The sequence below is a fragment of the Camelus ferus genome, chromosome X, assembly GCF_009834535.1.
Source record: "Camelus ferus isolate YT-003-E chromosome X, BCGSAC_Cfer_1.0, whole genome shotgun sequence".
Lineage (NCBI taxonomy): Eukaryota > Metazoa > Chordata > Mammalia > Artiodactyla > Camelidae > Camelus > Camelus ferus.
In genome coordinates this window covers 21,472,667-21,492,942 of record NC_045732.1, presented here as the reverse complement: position 1 = coordinate 21,492,942, position 20,276 = coordinate 21,472,667, and the positions used below count along the sequence as shown (strand labels likewise).

The following is a 20,276-nucleotide window of genomic DNA, read 5'->3' as shown; positions in this document are numbered from 1 at the left end:
GTTTCCATTTATTTCATGTTATAGTCTCGAAAGCATCTCTGTTTTGTGGTTAGGTTAGTCTGTGATTATGTGCTCAGTACTGTTTTGCATTTATTATTTTTAATGACTTGTTTGAAAAAGTAAGAGGCTAAATCTAAAGAAATATGAAAAATAGAGAAACATATGCAGAAGGAAATAACATCTTTTACTATGAAATACCACTACGGAAAGATTTGAATGTGATTAAGAGTAGGGGTTTTAGAATCAGATTTAGGTTTGAATTTAAGCTCTGCGTATTAGCCTTAGGCAGGATATTAGATTTTCTCACTTATTCAACAAATATTTACTGGGCACCTACTGTATGCCAGGCATTTTGCTAGGGGCTGAAGGTACAGTGCTTAAAAGATTGACACACCCATCTTGGTTTAATTTCCTCATTTGTAAATTAGTGATAATGCCTCACAAAGTTAGAAGCATCAAAGGTATACTTGCCTAGTGTATGACAATTGCTCAGTAAATGATAGTAATTATTATTACTGTATGTATTAGGTACTAATTATATATTTAGTCCAAATCAAATCACCTTTTCAATCAGCTTAAGGGTTTTGCCTCACATTTTATTTTTGGCCTTAAATATCACAAACACTTTCTTTTTCTTTATGCTTTTCTATACTTAGCTATCTTTGGGTTTCTCTTTAAGCAGTAAATAATTGTGTGAGTTTTTTAAGCTTTTTAAAAATATAACCTAAGACTCTTAATTTTTTTATTTTCAAGATTTCAAACACATGCCAGGGTAGAGAGTAGTGTAATGAACCACCATATTCCCATAGCCCAGCCTCAAAGATAATCAACTCACGGCCAGTCTTGTTTCATCTGTACTCCCCACCACCTGCACACTACTTTCTCTCTTCTACTCCCTGGCTCAGGTGGATTATTTTGAAGCTAGTCCATTCAGACATAAATATTTGCATTTATATTTCTTTGAAGGTAAAGATTTTTTAAAACGTGTAACTTCCATGCCATCATCACTCATAAAAACATCAGTAATTCTGCAATAACATCGAATATCCAGTAAGACACTTTCTTTTAATTAGATACTTTAAACTTTACATTTCTTACATTATTACTTTTGGAATGATTTCTGTCATCTTATTTTAAGTCTTTTATTCTTTCCTTGTAGTTTGTTTTTTTCTTGTGCCATATGGATTGTTTTGTTTGAGGAGGTTATGAAATGCTGAAGAAAATTATGGAGCTGTAAAGACTTGGGTTTGAATCCTGCTTCTGCCATTCACTAATTAACTTTGCTGAGCCTTGGTTTCCTCATGTGAAATAGGGGTAATTATACCTGCCTCATGTGCTTAGGGTTGAATGTGATGCCTGTGTGAAGTACTATTCTTTGGCAGTTATTATCTTCTGCAGTGACTTGGACTGCATTATGTAAATACAATTCTTGGTTGTTGTATGGTTTTTCAAAGCATTCCAAAATTTAAATTTATTAGGTAATTACTAAAAACAGTGGTTTTTAAATATCCTTTTAGGAAAGACAGAATTTAGAATCTTAGTTTCTCCCTTCTTCCACTAACTCTTTTATTTTGAGTCCACATTAATTTAGCCTGAGGTTACAAATCTTACCTTTAACTTTCTGCAGTTTTATATTGTTTATATATTGATACCAATTATTTATTCTTCATTGTTGACCTTTTCTCTTTATTGGGGTTAATTATTTTATTCACTTATTTCTAGATATTAAGTTGGTGTCAATATACTTTACCAGTTCTTTACTACTTCAATATTCTTGAGTTCTTATTTTGATTCTCTTTCAATGGTCTAGGACATAACCTTTGAACAGTTTATGAAAAAAGATACTACCAGGATGGTGAAACTTGATAAGACTTGACAGAACTAAGAATAATTTTCTGTAACCTTTGTACATGAAAAACTAAGACAAAGCTGTAAAATTCTTAGATCATAACTTTTTCCTTTTAACTCTCTGTAAGTCATTACTTCATTGTCTTCTGGCATTTTATTGTTGCAGAGGAGAAATCTGAGGTCAATCTGATTTTAGTTCCTTTGAAAATAACCTATTTTTTTCTGCTTGTATGCTTGTAGGATTATATCTTTATCCTTGAAATTTAAAAACATTTGCCAGGACATGTCTTGGTGTTGATGATCTCTGTTGAACCTTCTCAGTCTTCAGTCTCAGGTATTTTTTTTCAGACCTGGAAAGTTTTCTTATACTTTTGATTGATTAAACTACTGTTTTTTTTTCTTTAGGAGCATCTGTTATTCATAGATTATTTCTACGTCTGTCCTCCATAGTTTTTTAATCTTCTCTTTCATTTTTTTTTTTCATTTACTCAAGTTTGTCCTCCGTGGCATGGATTCTGTTTTCTGCAGTGTCAATTCTAATACTTGCTACTCACAATGCAGATTTAATTTTGGCTACTGTGTTTTCATTTCTTTATTCTTATCTCAACATATTCTTGTTTCATAAGCAGAATTCCCCTTAAGGGTACACTCCCCAAAAATGGGGAGGATTCAGGCCTAAAACATACCTATTTTTTGAGGCCACAACCACAGGAAACCGTCAAAAAGAAAACAAGCTGCTGAAAGGTTCCTTTAAAATTTCATAATATAAATATAGCCAGAGGTTATTCCTACCCTAGTCTAGAAAACAGAATAGTCTTGAATACTAGCAAGGCTTTAGAAGAATAGCAAAGCAGGTATAAGGACACCTTAACTAGAAATAAATGAATTTTTCTAATTACATTGATTGTTCTTTCTCTTTATAAAAATAATATATAATAAAAATGCATACAATTTTGAAAATATAGTAGAAAGAAGAAAATCCTATGACCCAGGTAACTACTACTAAGATTTTTTATATGTTTTGCCAGTTACATGCACACATGTTGGGAGGGGGGTGCAAAATTGGGGTCATACTATTTAGTTTTGTATCCTTTTTAATTTGATATATTGCCAGCATATTTTTGCATCATTAATTTTTCTTTGAGGCCCTAATTTTAACCATTGCATAGTATCCCTACATATGAGTAGATGTATTATGATTTATTTAACGAGTCCCCTGTTGGTCATTTAGATTGTTTTCTATTTTTCAGTCTAATGAGTATGATGAATATCACTGTACATAAGTCTTTATGCACATCTCTGATATTTCCTTAGGATAAATGAGGAGCTGATTCTTAATCCTGTCACATTGGTAAGGATTATATACATTCCTTATTAAGAATATTAAATGCTTGTTTCTTATTGTTTCAATGTGATTGCATAGAAGATTCTTTGGATTCTGAACAATCTGATGGTATCTTACTGAAGTTTTAGAGAGGTTTCTGATGCCTCATCCTCAGCACCTTCATGGAAGTCCTATTGCATATGCTTTGGGCAGGAAAACCACTGCTGATACCAGGGAGTTTGGAAGGCAGATATACTTGTGGAAACTTGAGAGTGGTTAAAAAAAGTGGAAACTTGACAGTGGTTAAAAAAAATAATTTTAAGAAAAAGGTATGGTCCTTGCTCATTCTCACACCCTGGGTCTCCAAATTAATACACTAGTGCCCTGGTCCCATTCTTTTCCCCCTCCCTTCTTGTTATTTTAGGCTGTTGTCCTCTGTGAGGAATTCTTTTCTCCCAGTGTTCGTATGTCCGTTTCATTTCCAGGTAGTAGGATGTCAGTATGATATGTCCTTTTAAGTTCGAGGTAGCATTTATGAATCACAGATCATTTTTTTAGTCCTAGTGTACTTTTACAAGATAATCTGCTGGACTCAACTCATTTTTTAAAATTTCTAAAAAATTTTTTTCAGAGGTATCAAACAGCAGCCTGTAAATGTGCAAGATTATAGCACACCATTACAGCAGAACAATCTGTTTAGTAGGGTTGCTTAAATGAAAAAATTTTAAATTAATAAAATATTATTATTTTTAACATTTCAAACTTTTCCTTTAAGTACTCGGGGATATTGTAGAAGTCTGGAAATCTAGGTTCATAATTATTGATTTGAATTGTTCATCCTCTTAAAAACCAGGGAGATTATCTTAAGTGATAATTTTATACCAAAACATTAGAAGTTATTTTGGAAATAATTCCTGCCGAAATCCAAGCTAACAGTCTTCTTTATCTGATTTATTCTGCTGAGACCCATATTGTACGTTATCCTGATTTTTGACTTTTACACATTTCAGACTAACAGAGTAAAGCATGATTAGCATTTCCTAACCTTTTCCAGTATTTCATATAATATTTGCATTTTACAGTCTGCCAAGCTCTGCAGTTTTTTGGCTGGAAGGCATTATGGTGGGATGAGAGAGGATAAATACATTTGCCTCACGTTTAAACTATTCTTTTTTGTCCGTACTCATTCTTTAGCCACATTGTATAAAAGTATACCACATATGTGAATGATCTCTTCCACCCTGCTTGGCAGGAAATTGGCTGTAGTAAGTGGTGAAACAGGTATCTCAACACTCTCCTGTACTTCTTCATTGCATTGCAACTTTAGAAACTAGCTGTAGACATGTTAATATTAAACAGTCAATCCAGGCCAAAGGGGATAGGCAGTAGCATTTACTGAGTATCTACTGTCCCTTGGTGAATCCTTTTAATTACAATTTTGTGATGTAGACACTATACGCATCTTACAAATGAAGAAACTGAGGCTCAAAATGTTACGTAGCTTATCTAACGTCAGGAAACTACACCAATAGGTGACAGAGCTGGTGTTTAAACCTGATGTTAGTCAGATTCAGACCACATGCTTTTTCTATTTGTTTCTTAAAATTAGAGAAATAAATTTTCTTTTGTAATTGGCATTATTCCTTGAACTTCTGGAGCTATTAAGTATTGCAATACTGAGTCAGACTGGTGGTCCATGTAACCTAATCTCTAATGAAACCAAGGATCATTTTTCAAAAGGGAAAATTCTTAGCTGTGGAGGTAACGTGATGCTCATTTCTAGTAAATAACATTTGAATCCTTGTTTTGGTGAAATGATACAAAAGTTTGTTGAAGTAAAGGTGCTTTTGGTGGTCAGTTTTGGTAAAGCTTCCCTGGTATGTAGGATAACACTGGCTTTATATTTTCCTGCTTTAAAAATTAAATTGTTCAAAACTTTAAATCTTTGCTAAACTCAGAAAGGAAGTAGATGTTTTTGCAGAAGATAGAGCATAAAATATCTTTTGATCATGTTTCACTTAACTTTTTTCTTAGATTGCTTTGTTAGTATATTACTTTTAATTAGCAGGATGAAGAGTTCAGAAAAGAAAATATAAAATTTATGAATTACATGAAGCTGAAAATAGTGAGGGAAGCCGATTGACAGATTTGGAATCTAATCTATAGAGACTGTAGCAATGAATCAGAACTGGAAAAAGATGAATCAAAAATTTAAAATAGGGCTTTATTTATGAGACTACGTAACAAGTAGAGAATAGAAGATGCAGGACTTAGCTGCAGTGTGAGGGAAGAAAACAAGGATTTAACCAACAGAAAACGGGAAAAAATAAAATGACTCAGCTGTGTGTTGTGGGCAATCCAAAAATGATGTATATGTGAACTGCATTAATATGAGTTTATTATCTAGGATAAGGGAGGTGATATGCCCTTTACTCTGCATTGGTCACATCAAGGTTGGAATGTTAATTGCAAGCAATTCTGTTTACCACCCTTTAAGATGAATTAGATGCATGCTCAGAAAAGAAGATGGTCTCATCTTCTGTAAGGAATGTTTGAAGGAACTGGAGTTACCTAGAAAAGGATAGACTTGGGGTGGTTTATAGTCATAGCTGTAGATTTACTTCCTATGACTTTTCAAATAGAGTACAGGCAAATTAGTCATCATATATTAGTAATCTTCTTAAAAGGAATTTGTGTTTGAGGAAAGTTACTATATAATGAAGAATATTATCTAGCAGCCAGTGCTTTTTCTGAGATAATGTAGTAGGCTGCCTGGTGAAGTAGTACTTTCTTGTCCTTACAGTGTTCAAATATAGGTGACAGTAAGATAGAAAGGATTTAAGCATATGGTGTATATTTGGAGCAGAAGACTTTTAAGATCCCTTATCAATTCTAAACTTTTTTTGATCCTAAGATTAAAAGGATGTTATATAGTATTATTTTATCTTCATGAAGCTACCTCACCTTAATAATAGTAATTTGCAGTGGTACAGCTTTTTACAGTTTAAAAAGTGTTTTCTTATGAATTGTTTGTTTTGAGCCTAATGGTAACCCTTTGAGTAGACAGGGTGAGTATCCCCATTTTGAGCACATGAAGTAATAGGGTAGGCTTATCAGTTACGATTTTAGTGTTGTTTTTACTATACCAGAAAGTAAGTTACAAGCTGTGATTCTTACTTTGCATACAGTGAAAGTTGCAAGGAGCAGATTATTCTCAAATTACATTCCCATGGAATATATAAATGTAGCTCACGTTAAACCAAGGGTTCTAAAATCCAGATAATGAGGAACCATTGAGTAGATCTTTATTATAGGAAGAGATCACTGTGTACAATTAATGAGACAGTCTAGTTTGGGCTACTAGATTAATGATGACACCATTCAGTAAAATAGCAAATACAAGAGAAGTAGCAGATCGGTGGGCCACAGAGCAAGTGATTGAATTTTGGCTATGATTAAAATAGCTAACATTGATAGTTTACTAAGTGACAGGTACTGCTCTTAGGGTTTTTATATATTAATCTCATTTAGTCTTCATAACTCTCTGAAGATAAGATTTTTAAATCTCCATTTTCCATATGAAGAAAGTAAAGCTTAGATAGTTTAAATAACTTGTCCAAGGCTTCATAATTAGTGTTAAGAGCAGAAATTTGAATCTAGGTGTCTGACTCCAAAGTCCTTGGTTCCTAACAGCTAGTTTATGGTTTGTCTGGAATGTTTAGATAAAAATGATCAGTATTCAGTTGAATAAATGGTTGTGGCTTTTAAGAGAAAGGTGTATCCTAGGGTTACTTGAGACCTTACCGTACAAGTGGCCAATACTATAGCTTCTGAAAGTGTCTTAGGAAAATAGAGATTTTATACCTGCCTCCCCCTTTTCTGCTTTTTGGCACAATTTCTGTGTTTTGTAACATTGTGTAGGCATTCCCTAACCTAGGAACATAATATGTGAATTTTTGAAAATGAAGGGTGCCCATTTTATGAGTCAGTAAACCCATGAGATCCTCTAGGATGGATCTTTGGATGGGCCCCATGTTTCATAAACCTTTCATCTCCAGTTTGGTGCCTAGAACATAGCATGAATGAAATGAAATGAATGGATGAATGGATGAATGGATAAATAGAGGTAGGAAGAGTATTAAGAGGAGTTCAAATTCAGAGCAACTGCCACATGTGGGATATGGGATAAATGGGTGGGCTTCCTTTTATTTCCCAGTTGATAATCCTCCAAAGATAGTTAGCTTAGATCCTTGTACATTTGTTGAATTAACAAATGGTTAGGGGCATTTACTCCTCTTTCCAGTGAGGGAACTAGAGAAGACACTTTGTGTACCTGAGTTTTGATTTTGTTTTGTTTTTATTTACATAAATAATACATGGTCATTGTAGACATTGTAGACACATTAGAAAATTCAAATAAACAAAACAAACAGTTTAAATTGTCTAAAATTCTACCACCCAGAGATAGCCACTGTTAACATTTTGGTGTATATCCTTCCAGAGTTTTTCCCCATACAAATATATACATTAAAACATGTATATATTTATTTAAAATGGGATCATTATAATCCATATTGTTTTGTAAACTGCTTTTTCACTTATTACATGTGACTGTCTTTCCATGTCAATAAATTTACATCTTTATCATCATTTTTAGTGACTGCATAGTATTCCATTATATGGATGTACCATAATATATTTAACTAGTTCTCTATTGTTAGGAATTTAGGTTTCCAATTTGGAGTTCTTTTTGGAAAAAGTTATGGTGAGCATTCTTATATGTATATCTTTGCACACTTGTCCATTTTTTTAAAAAAAGAAATTGAAATGATGGGATGTTTCAAAGTTTTATGTCTTTTTTTAAAAATACAGACTTAGATTGCCTTCCTGAAATGTTGTCCTGATTTACACTTTCCCCGGCAGTATATCCTGAGTGCTCTTTCCCATACCCATCTTAGCACTGGGTATTATTTTTTCTGTAAATCATTACCAATTTGAAAGGCAAAGGTATCTTTCAGTTAAATGCATTTCTTTGATTAGTACTAAGGCTGAACTCTTTTTTCCCTTATTGCTCATTTCTGTTGAGGTTCATCGTTTTTTCTTACAGGTTTGTAAAACAAAGTTCTTTATGTATTGAGAATACCAACCCTTTGTCATATGTTGCTTTTTTTTTGTAATCAGTTTGTCTCTATCTTTTTTATGTCTGACAGAAGACGTTTTAAACTTTCATGGATTCAAATGTCTTTTTTTTTAATTTATGATTCTATTCTCCTTACCCCATAAGTTTTATTCACCTATATTTTCTCCTAATATTTGTATAATTTTACTTTTTGACATTTAAATGTTTAATCCATCTGGAATTTCTTTTGATCTAGAGATCTAGCTTTATTTTCCCCCAAATAATTAATCATTTGCCCTGATTAATTATCAATGGAGTTGAAATTTAGAATGTATTTGCCTTAGAAAGTATTGTAAATGATGTTTGGTGAGGTTTAAATAAGACCATTGCAGTGCATTTAACTATTAAAATCAAGGGCTTACCTGGAAAGGTAGCCATTATTTATTATATCACCTCCATGGAAAAAAATGTTTTTATAGTTATAAATAATCAATATATGTATTAACTTTTGAAGCACAACATGTTGCAAATCGGCAACTGCATACTTAAATGGTAGTTCTGTACTTAATTAGAATCCTTTAGGGGTAAAAATATTCCTACATGATTTTGTTTTATCTGCCTTCATTTAACTTTAACTGATGTGAGATCTGTTTTGGTAACTTTCTACTTGCTATGCTTTTCACAGAATGGACAGCAAATTATGGATGAACCTATGGGAGAGGAGGAGATTAATCCACAAACTGTAAGTGAAATATTGTATCATAAAGGATATAGATAAATCAGATACCTTAAAATTTAAATATTTGTATGTTTAAACTGAGCAAAGTAGTGATTTTACAGTATTAGAAATTTGTTGATGCTCTCACATTAATTTTATCAAAATATCTTCTTGAATGTGCTAGTGACATTTTTAAAAACTGTTTGATGAGACTGATTTTAAGAGAAAGACAAAACAAACTACCTTGTTGAAAGTTTTTTTATTAGTAACTTAAAGCTTTTTTTAAAAAATCAAAGTAACTATAGATTTATTAGAGACATAAATATAAAGGTCATAACTTTACAGAAATATTTAACGTTGAAAATGATGATTCAACATCTCTTCATCTCGGGTTTTGGGTTTTTTTTTTAATTTTTTTTGGTTCTGTCCTGAATCCCCAGCACCTAGACCAGTGCCTGGCACATAATAGGCACTCATTAAATATTACATAAAGGAGTTAATAAATTATCTCCCCATGCAAGATAACCATTGCTAGCAGCTCAGTTATTATCGTCATTTTGTTCTGCACATAAGACAATTATTGGTATTTACAAAATACATATATTCTGCAACCTGCTTTTTTTCATGTAACATGTCTTGAACATCTTTTTATGACAATGCATGTAGATGGGCCTCTTTTAAAATGGTTGCATAGTTTTCTATTATATGCATGTCTTGTACTTAATATAATTTTCCCCTATCTATTTTTGTGAACTTGTGTTTCAGTGGGATATAGTCTTAGAAAGAATGTTCTGGAACAGAGGATATGGACATTTAAATCTCAATAGGCATTGCCAAATTGCCCTCCAAACCAAGGAGTTATAAAAATTTCATCATATGTGAATGTCTGTTTGACCATATATTCAGTACTGCATATTACCAGAAATTATTTTTAATTTGAGCCATACTAAATAAATAATACAATCTTATTTCAACTTGCATCTCATTTGATTATTAGTGAGTATCCATGCATTATATTGGCCTTTATATTTTTGTGTTTGCCCAGTTTTCTTTTGGGTTACTTATTATCTCCTTATTGTCTATATGATCTCTGTATATATTCTGGTTATTAACTCCATGGCTACAATATATCGTGCAAATATTTTCTCCCTAGTTTTTGACACTGATTATGTTGTCTTTCACTGTGTATGTACAGAAGCATTTGTCTTTAAATTGTCAGTTCTGGCTTCTAGGTTTCATGTTTTAGTTAGAAAATCCTTCCCTGAACCAAGGTTATATCCTCTTACATTTTCATCTACCATTTTTATGATTTTGTTTTTTACATTTACATCTGTGATCTACTTGGAATTTTAGTACCTGTTATGATGTAGAAATCTAACTTTTCTTTCGAAATAGGTAGCCTGTTGCCCTAATCTCTACTTACTGAATAAATAAAACCTTTTCATTCCCACTCATTTGAGATCCCTTTATCATATATAGAATGGCCAGTATTAGTGTCCTAAGACTGCCCTAACAAAGTACCACAAGCTGGGTGGCTTAAAATGGCAGAAATTTATTCTCTCACAGTCTGGAAGACTAGGAGTTTGAAATCAAGGTGTTGACAGAGGCATGCTCTCTCTGAAGGTTCTGAGGAAGGCTCCTTCTTTGCCTCTTCCAGCTGCTGGTGTCTGTCAGCAGTCCTTGGCATTCCTTGTCTTATAGACACATCACTCCAATCTCTCCCTCCTTTATTACATGGCATTCTCCTTGTGTGTCTGTGTCCCAATTTCCCTCTTCTTATAAGGACACCAGTCATTGGATTAGGGCCCACCTTATTCCAGTATGACTTCATCTTAACATTATCATGTCTGCAAAGACACTTTTTTAAAATAAGATCACATTCACAGGTACCAGAGATTAGAACTTGAACATATTTTTTTGGAGGACACAATTCAACCCACAACACCCCCTGAATGTTTTAACTTTACATACATTTTTAATTACTATACTTTTATGTTTTTTCTATGTGGCAAGGCAAGCCTTCCCACCTTTGAAAATTGTACTCTTATTCGTCTTCTAGATGAACTTTAGAATCAGTTTATCAGACACTCCTGAAAATTTTAATCAGATTTTTATCTGAATTGCATTAAATTTACTAATTAACATGAGGAAAACTATTTTAATAACATTGAGTCTCCATATCCAAGAACATTCATTTATTCTGATATTCTTTTATATCCTTTATCAAAATTTTATGGTTTCTTAATATGGTTTTATACATTTCTTAAGATAATTCATTGGTATTTTATAGTTTTTGTTATATTATAAGTAGTATTTCTTTTCTTCTGTGTCTTCCATCTGGTTATTGCTAGCATATAAAAAAAAAGTTTTCTGTTTCTGTATGCTTTTTAACATCTTAGGAAAGTTAACTTTTCAAAAATTCCACAAACTGTCATGAACATTATGTCAGTTATGAAAGAGTGAGATGATTGACCTCTTTTTCTTAAAACCCTTCATACATTTTGTGCTTTCTTTAATTAAAGTCCAAACTATGCAGTGTGACCTACCAAATCCTGCATAATAAAAGGCCTTTGCATACATCTCCATATCATCTCTGGCCACACACCTCTACCCTCTACTAAAAGTCCAACCACTCAAATGTATTAGGTTTTCTTTTACTCCTGGGCCTTTATAGGTGATATGCCTTCTCCCAGAATTCTCTTCCCTTATTACTCCCCTCCAGTTAAGTCCTGATCATCCTTCAGGTCCAAGTTTTGGTATCACTCAACTGAGCTGTCTTCCTGATACAACTACCACTTTCATTTCTACCTTGAGTTGAGTGTTTTTCCTTTGTGCTGCCATAGCAGCCTACATGAACTCTAAATGACAACACCACACTAGATTCTATTGCTTTTTTCTTGTCTGTATTTCCTACTAAACTGTGAGCTACATGAGGCAGTGACCATGTCTGACTTATTCCTTGTTTTATATCCATATGTCTGGCACCTAGTACCCAGTAGGTGCTCCATCAGTGCTTGCTAATTAAAGGGATGTGTGGATTAAGTCTTGGCTAGCACAGGGTGCTAGCCTTGGCATGGGGCCCAGAGCCCAAGGCTGCCTTCAGATTTGGTCTAGATTTCTGCACCTCCCAAACCATATGAGGCATTTTACTTCATTGGTCTGTAGTATATATTTATTAGTATCTAAGCAAATGTAAAAACAATCGGTAAGTGTTAATATTGATTTTTCTGCTACCAGCTGCCTTTTTTTCTTTAAAAAAAATTCCCTTGGAAGGAAAACCTTCAAATATTTGATTCTCTGTACTCTAAAATCATTTTCCATTGTGATATTATACTTACATGGCTCATGCTTCCCCTCCAAGTACTCACAGCATTAGCAGCATTTGCATCTGAAAGAAAACTGCATTCTAGAGATAGGTTGAAAAGCTACAGACTTAGATATTACTAGTAATGTGTGTGAAGTTGTTGAGATCATTCCACATTACAGGAATTGGGTATAAGATAAAAGCCTAACATTTAATATTTCTTTAATGGTATTAAATCCAAAAGATTGTGAAATATATATTAGCCTTATACTTTTAAATTGTATTTGCCTTTAATGTACAATTAAAGGTTTTCATTTTGTCAATTACTGATCATTTAAATAGTGAAAGTTAAGGTGTCACAGTAGCTAGTCTATTTTATGCATAACAAATTACCACAAACTTAGTAGCTTAAAGCAACATACATTTATTATCTCACAGTTTCTGTGGGGCAGGAATCTAGACACAGCTTAAATGGGTTCTTGGTTCAGAGTCTCTCATAGACTGCACTCAAGGAGTTTGCCAGGGCTAGAGACTCATCTGAACCTTGACTGGAGAAGGATCTGCTTCCGGGCTCACATGTTTGTTAGCCCAGGTTCCTGACCCATAGAAACGACAAGACACTGGCCATATGTATGGATCTTGTCAGCTGGTGGACTTTCTTTTAGGTTGGTTGGCCCCTTTTCTGTGGGCTAGAATGCAGAGTGTGATGATTAGCCAGTTTTGACCACAAGACTATAGAATGGGTAGAGAATAGCAAGAGGGAATAAAATAGATAAACAGGTTTAGACTGTATAGCACAGGGAACCATATTCGATATCTTGTAGTAGCTTACAGTGAAAAAGAATATGAAAATGAATATATGTAAATTCATGAATGACTGAAGCAATGTACTGTACACCAGAAGTTGACACAGCGTTGTAAACTGACTATACTTCAATTAAAAAAAAAAAAAGAGGGTAGAAAGCTGAATCCTTAATGACCTTATGATCTAGCGACACCTCTTCACTCTAACCTAGCCTCTTACCAGTGGACTGCTCCATAAGAGAAAAATAGACACTTATCTTGTTTGAGCCATTGCATTTTGGGGTCTTTTTATTATAGGAGTGTATTCTGCATTTCCGCTACATCTAATCATCCATTAACCAGGTAGTTAATGAATGTCTGTTAGGTGCCAAGAACCCTGCTAAGTTGTTTAGAGACACAAGAGCACATAAGGGAAACTTGTAGTTTTAAAATGGCAAAATAGAGCTGTTTTTGTCCTCTTCTCCTCTGGGAAATTATCACCCAAAACAACAAGGAGAATAAGAAACAGAAATGTGGTCTTTGAAATTAGAAGACTTCTATTATTTGAACTATGATACATAAATATGAAAATCAGATAAGAGTCATAACAAGAGGAAGTTATAGGACCCGGGTGCTTGTGAGGAGTATATCAGCAGGAAGGAAGCTTTCTTCAGGGCCCCAAAGCCGCAGAAGGGCCCAAGAATGTCACCAAGCACTATGGAAAGTGGAGGTGTGGTATGGGGTTGAAAGTCAAGATTAGTTGAGTGTCGACATTAAAAGCCTTCATTCTATATACAGGGAAAATGACTCTAGAAAGCCACAAGGATGCTTTTGACTGAGATAAATGCCTCCCTCCCTGCCAGGAACTGGGTTCTGCAAATGATTGAAGGTGTCAGGGGAGGTAAGAAAGCTGGACAAAGCCTGGAATAAAGGAGCAGTGTGATTAAACAAACTCATGACACAGTGATGATGTTCCCGGAAGTTAATGCTGCCAGTTAAGAGAACGTGTTGAACATGTATTATAATGCATTAAAGCCTTACACAGTGACAGCCTGCGTGAGGGCTATGGACTAGCAGAGCTCATAAAGCTTATAGTTCGCTCCTTACTACTCACCACTACTTTGTACCTGCAGTTCAAGAAAGAGTCAGGAAAGAGCCTGTCTTTAGGCCATTTGGAGTGAAACACAGCCTCATCCTTCTTCATGCTCTCAGTCTATAAGAGGATATTATCATTCTTTTCAAAAGAAAACATGTAAGTAGCTCCAAACTGAATAAACATAATTATCAAACGTGTTAAAAAAAAGAAAAAGCCTTCATTCTAATTCTCTCTCCTACCCCTGGAAGAGAAAAAAACTATTTCATAGAGAAAAATGAGCCAGAGAGGCTCTAGACTTGGAACCGCAGGCATAGTAGGAAGTGGGGCGAGGCGCTGGATTGGAAACAGGGAGATCAAGTGAAAGCCTAGCACTGCATGGTGGTGTGATCCCCTGCCCCTGCCCAGTCCACCAGCTGAGACCATATCCTCCAGGCAGGAGAGCGCAGTCTTCTTTCTTGAAGAAACCGAATGATCCCTGAAGAAAGACCTCCAGATACTGAAATTAGAAGACTTCTGGGAAATATTCAATGTAGAGGCTGGCTACTTGGCCAGTTGACCTACAAGAAAGCCTACCAGATGATAAGCTCTAGAACATCTGGTCCGCATCTTAGTACCTCACTCTTGCATACTAGCTAAAAGCCAGATCTCACCAAACATTTGAGAAAGGCTTCTAACATGAAAGAGTAAGGTCTGGGGAAACAAGCAATGCAGGGAAAAGAAAAGTTAAATTAATATCCTCTGAGTGCTATGGGATGAAATTGATTTCCTAAAACAAGAGTAGGATGACATTTTTTTAATCAGAAAAAGAAGAAACTCTTAGGAAATAAAAATGTGACAGTAATGTTTTACATTTTAGTAGAATATTTAGAAGCTAAAATTGAGGAAACCTCCCAGAAAACAGACCAATGAGACAAAGAGAGAGAAAACAGGAGAGAAAAAGAGAAGCAATCTAACATTTACCTATAGGAATTCCAGAAAGAGATAGTAGGGAAATAGAGGGGAAGAAATTAGGAAAGAAATACCGTAAGATGTATGTTTTTCCCTCACATCTTAATATGTCTGAAATCAGAGTGTTTATTATAATCAAAGGTGTGACACATTTTAATTGGCAGTGCTTTTCAGAATGGTCCAGTGATAATCTTGCTCTTAGATTAGGGAGAATACTAAAATTCCAAAAAACAGTTATCCCCAACATGAGAACCATGAGTCTCAGGATTTAAACTGCCTACTGAAAGCCTATTAATAATAATAATTTTAAAAAACACCCTATTCTCAAGAAGGATCATTATTATGTAATATCAAAACACCAGGGATAAAGAGAAGATCCTGAAAGTTTTGTTGTTGTCTGAATGTATCTCCCGAAAATTCATATGTTGATGATGCCTTATCTCCAATGTGATGATGTTTAGAGGTGGGGCCTTTGGGAGGCGGTTAGATCATACGGGCAGAATCTTCATGAATGGGATTAGTGCCCTTGTAAAATAGACCCCAGAGAGCTCCTTGACCCCTTCTGCCGTGTGAAGACACAGCAAGAAGATGGCTGTCTATTAACCAGGGAACAGATCCTCACCAGACACCAAATCTGCCAGCAACTTGGACTTGGACTTCTCAGCCTCCAGAACTGTGAGAAATAAATTTCTGTTGTTTATTATAAGCCACCCAGTCTATGGTGTTCTGTTATAGCAGCCCAAATGGACTAAAACAGGTTTTAGAGATTTTTTTAATACCTTTATAAAGGACTGGGTATAAGAATAATACCAGACATTTCAACATTGAAAGTTAAAAGTCAAGGAACAATGCCTTTGAAATGCTTAGTGAAAATGATTTTCAACCAAGATATTTTCAGACATGTACCTATATTCTTAGGAAGTTGCTAGAAAATGGGCTTTGCCAACATTAGACGGTTATTTTCTAAGGAAAAGAGACATGAGATTCAGGCAACAAAAGATCCGTCATTTAAAAGTACAATGAAGAAAGTTCCTTTCTATTATGATGAATAAAGGATGCTTCAGAAGACTAGTTCATTCAGTAGGCCTCAAGAGTACTCAGTCCAGCTCGAAGCAGACAGATGATTCCAGGACGGCTGTCTCCAGGGGGAAAAATGTTGGAAGTAATGAATTATCAGATAGGAAGATTCACCTGAGAGGCAGAATGAGAAGAATTTCAGATAGGTACAAAGAAAAGAAAGCAAATTATAAAACAAAGCAACCATAAACTTTAAAACAAAATGTACACAAGAAATGTAACTAGAGTATATTTTTCAGCAGTAAACAGTGTTTACATAGTCATAATATTTGTAAAGACTAAATGTTGATTTAACCAAAATGTGTGATATGTTTGTTAAGTCATCTGTAATAGGATGTCTAAATGTGATATCTTAAATTGATGAGTCAAGAGAGAACAGTGTAAGGTTATTATTTACCGTATAAACACCAGAGGGAACAATGAAAAGAGCTGAAAGGGTATCAAGAACACTGGGCATTGCTATTTTTTTGTTGTATAAGCCTTGCATCATTATTTGACCCTTTAGCCTTTGATAAAAAATTAAGTAGAATTTAAAATAAAGCTTGTTGTAACTGGTGTAGTCAAGTAAAAATTCAGAGAAGATGTGAAATTTTATGTATAGGATTTTGAGAAGTATAGAAATGTCAATATTTGAGCGAAGGCTTTCTCATGGGAAAATGGTGCAAACAAAAGCCAAAGTGGGGAAAGGGCGAGAGGTAGCTAAATCAGCTTTCCTAAAATGATGGTCATAAAGGAGAGCTGAATTTCTCCTAAATATAAAATACCTTCACTCAGACCTTCTTGACGTGTGGAACTGCCCTTGTGATGTCTCTCTTGAACATGTCCCCTGGGTTTGGTTTGTTTGTTTGTTTGTTTTCAGTAGAGTCATCTCATTATGGCTGGATTTTTCCCTTCTTCACACCTCATCTCTTCCTCTCTTCTCTTTGTTCTTCGCCCTGTAGTCTGCTTCCTTCCCACGTCCTAGATCCACTTCTCTTCCATCTTCTGGAATTTAATGCTATTTCCCTTTCTTCTGGCTTTGGAAGGCTTATTCCTTTCTTGTCTTTATCCACCTGAAGTAAAATTTTTATTTCCTCCATGTGTCTCATGAAATATAAGAAAATTTATCTAATTAAATTGACCCATACCAAAATATAACAAGTAGTCATCACCTTCCTCCATCTCCCTCCCCCAAGAATGTTTGCGTATTAGTTCATATTTAGTTGAATTTCTCACCAATTAACTTGCTCCAGCCAGTGTCTTTTGTTCTCCCTTCCTTGCTGGAGAGACTTCATTATTTTTATCCTTTATTCCAGTGGGGCTGGAAGAGAGACTGTCATTGTAGCAGAAGGTAGAGTGCTACATTGCCCCTCAAGCCAAGATACCTTCCTGGACTCCAGAATTTTCTGTCCTTTCTCAGCTAGCCAGAGGACTCCATGCTCTGATGATCCATGCTGAAGAAATAAGGAGTCTTGGCTGTTTAGCTTTCCATAAGCATCCAAGAATCAAAGCAGTTTCTTGCTTAGTGGGGAAATAATTCTCTTAATGGTTCTTGCAGTACTAGGCAAAGGTTCTTTTGAGACTTGAGAATTAAAGGAGATAAATAAGTACCTGGCACAAATAAGCCCAATAAGTGTTCATTTTCCTGTCCTCTTCCTTCCCGAGGCTGATCCTGCTCTCTATTCACCAGGGTTAAAGTATGCTCCTTAAGGACTAGGGTGGTATCCAGTAATTTTGTGGCTGACAGTGTGCCTAGCCTCAGAATTGTGAAATGACTTGTCTTTCTCTTAACTTGGTCCTTTGACCCTTCTATTTCCCCTTATTATTTATTTCTAACGACCATGTGTACATGAATAACTCATTACATTGACTTTGTAAATATTATATTTCTCTAGTCCTAAACACTATGTTTATCAACTCAGTCTTTATAGCTCTTGTATCATAGTCACATACATGATTGTCAAGAATCGGAGAAAGCTTGTTAAAAGTAGTAGTGGTAAAAATGGTTTAAAAAGATAGGATGGATGGAGATAGGTCGTAGATGACCTTAGATGCCAAGTTAAAGAGCAGTGCCCCTGTAAAGGACAGGCAGGAGTACATTGGCAATGCCTCATTCTTTTCAAATCCCCTGCAGTCATGATAGCCTTTAGCAGTAGTTTCTTCTAATTTTTATGTATGCCGTTCCTTCAGCTATCATTCGTAGTAACCCTCAGGCAGCAGTGATATGTATGCTGGCCTTCACAACATCAGGGAATTTCACCAGTTCCCAGTTGTCTGCTGGTTTCCTCCATTTCCTTGAAGTTTCCCTCAAGCTACCTCAAAACTTGAATTTGAACATCCAAAATGATACTCAAAACCATGAGTCCAGCACATACTTGCACAACTCTTGCAGTCATCGTGGGTCAAACACAAACTGCAGAAAAAGAAGCCCTAGCAGAGTAGACAATAGACAGTGAAGAACCACTCAACACAGGGAAGTACAATAGAGTGCTCATTGGCAGGGAACATTTGTGGAGTGATACATTGATGACACTTACTGACTAATTGTGTAGAGTACTGTCTGTTGTTCTAACTCTCATTGGCTGACTATATTTTAGCACTTAGAGCATGGGAAAAATGTGCTCTAGCAGATTTAAGTATAAACCACTTAGGAAAATATTTCTGAGATAAGTAGCATTATCATTAGCACTGCATGGTGGCATTAAATGGAGTATGTGTATAACAGGCATAATTTCCAAGCATATAAAATTTCCGTTGCTACATTTTTGGCTCTGTTTCAGGGCTATTTTTTAATTTCTAGTGTCCCTTTCCTCCACCCCTAAGAGCTTTAAAAAAAAAATACCCCTCCTTTTTTTAAATCATGGCTTGCTTAATTCATATGGTGCCTCTGATCCAGAATTGCCTTTCCTCTGCTGTAGTCTACTCATCATAATACCCATTTTTTTTTTCAGTTCGAGTGATCTAAACCATGATTGGAAAAAAAGAAAATTCATTTGATTAAGTTTTGTTCAAGTATGAATGGTTTGTTGAGTCAACCTGAAACATTGGTGTATTGAAAGTTGTAACCCCTGTACTTAAATGAGTCTCTTAATTTAACCATTTTAGACAAACATGACTAAGTAAAAAGAACTCCAGGCTAAGCAGGAGTAAAATGTGTGAATGTGGAGACCAGCAATACCACCTAGAGTGTATTGCTGCTTACTGCAAGATTCCAGCCTGGGACATTGATGATGCTACCTCCTCACCCTCTCTTCATGCTCAGGGGGAACATTGCAAGTGGAGCATAGCGCACTTTCCATTGAGACCAGGCCTTAAAAGCAACCCCTCGTAGTGCTGTAGGAAGCCACTACCATTTGATTCAAGGTGATGATCATGAAACTTATTTCCCGTCTCTAATTTAAAACCTTAGAACCTTAGCACTTTATAACATTATCTACTAATGGATGTGTTCTACAGAATAATTCTCTTATACTTAAATGATACTTAAATGGAAATCCTTAGATATTAAACTTTTTAGTGTCTGAAAAATTGATTCATACAAAAATTGTATCTAAAGAAATTGGTTAAGAACATGTTAATTTTAAGTTTTAATCATAGGAGTGAATTTTTTTCCAGTAGGGTTCAACTACAATGGAGTCATAAGGTGATTGATAATTGAGTTTGACCAAGGTTGGGGTTTTTGCCAGACAGATATAAAGTATGATAGAAAAGTGTTCAGGAATTCTGCTGTGGACCCTCTACTGAGCTGTCTTCCTTCAGGATCTTATCGAGAGGTTTAGTACCTCCTGGTTTCTGACCAAAGTCGGCCACTGGTCATACATATACACGTTCCTTCCCCAGATGGAATTGCCTGGCTATGCTCCCACCACATCACGGCCATTCCCACTTCCAGACTGTGTGAACTTGGACAGCAGTTTCCTTAACTTCTCTCTAAGCCTCAGTTTATTCATCTGTAGTGTGGAGAATAGTCCTTATCTCATTGTGGTGAGAATTAAGTGAAATAATTTCAGGTGAAGCTTGGTTCTTAGCATATAGTAGTATCTTAAATGATACTGTTAGAATTATACTTGAAAGAAAAAT

The 20,276-nt window shown here is 35.1% G+C and overlaps 1 protein-coding gene across 4 annotated transcripts in view; it reads left to right on the top strand.

The window, feature by feature from the left end:
* RPS6KA3 (ribosomal protein S6 kinase A3) overlaps positions 1 to 20,276 on the top strand; it is a 104,306-nt gene that overhangs the window by 20,198 nt on the left and 63,832 nt on the right. Inside the window, exons 2-4 of one of the 4 annotated variants that reach the window (XM_032475659.1) lie at positions 2,089 to 2,182; positions 3,163 to 3,199; positions 8,977 to 9,033. In XM_032475659.1, the coding sequence (XP_032331550.1) occupies positions 8,992 to 9,033 (42 nt within the window). In that variant the 5' untranslated portion in view covers positions 2,089 to 2,182; positions 3,163 to 3,199; positions 8,977 to 8,991. Of the gene's footprint in view, positions 1 to 2,088; positions 2,183 to 3,098; positions 3,200 to 8,976; positions 9,034 to 20,276 lie in introns of all 4 variants that reach the window. The other 3 variants (XM_032475660.1, XM_032475663.1, XM_032475661.1) reach the window with 3 other exon arrangements.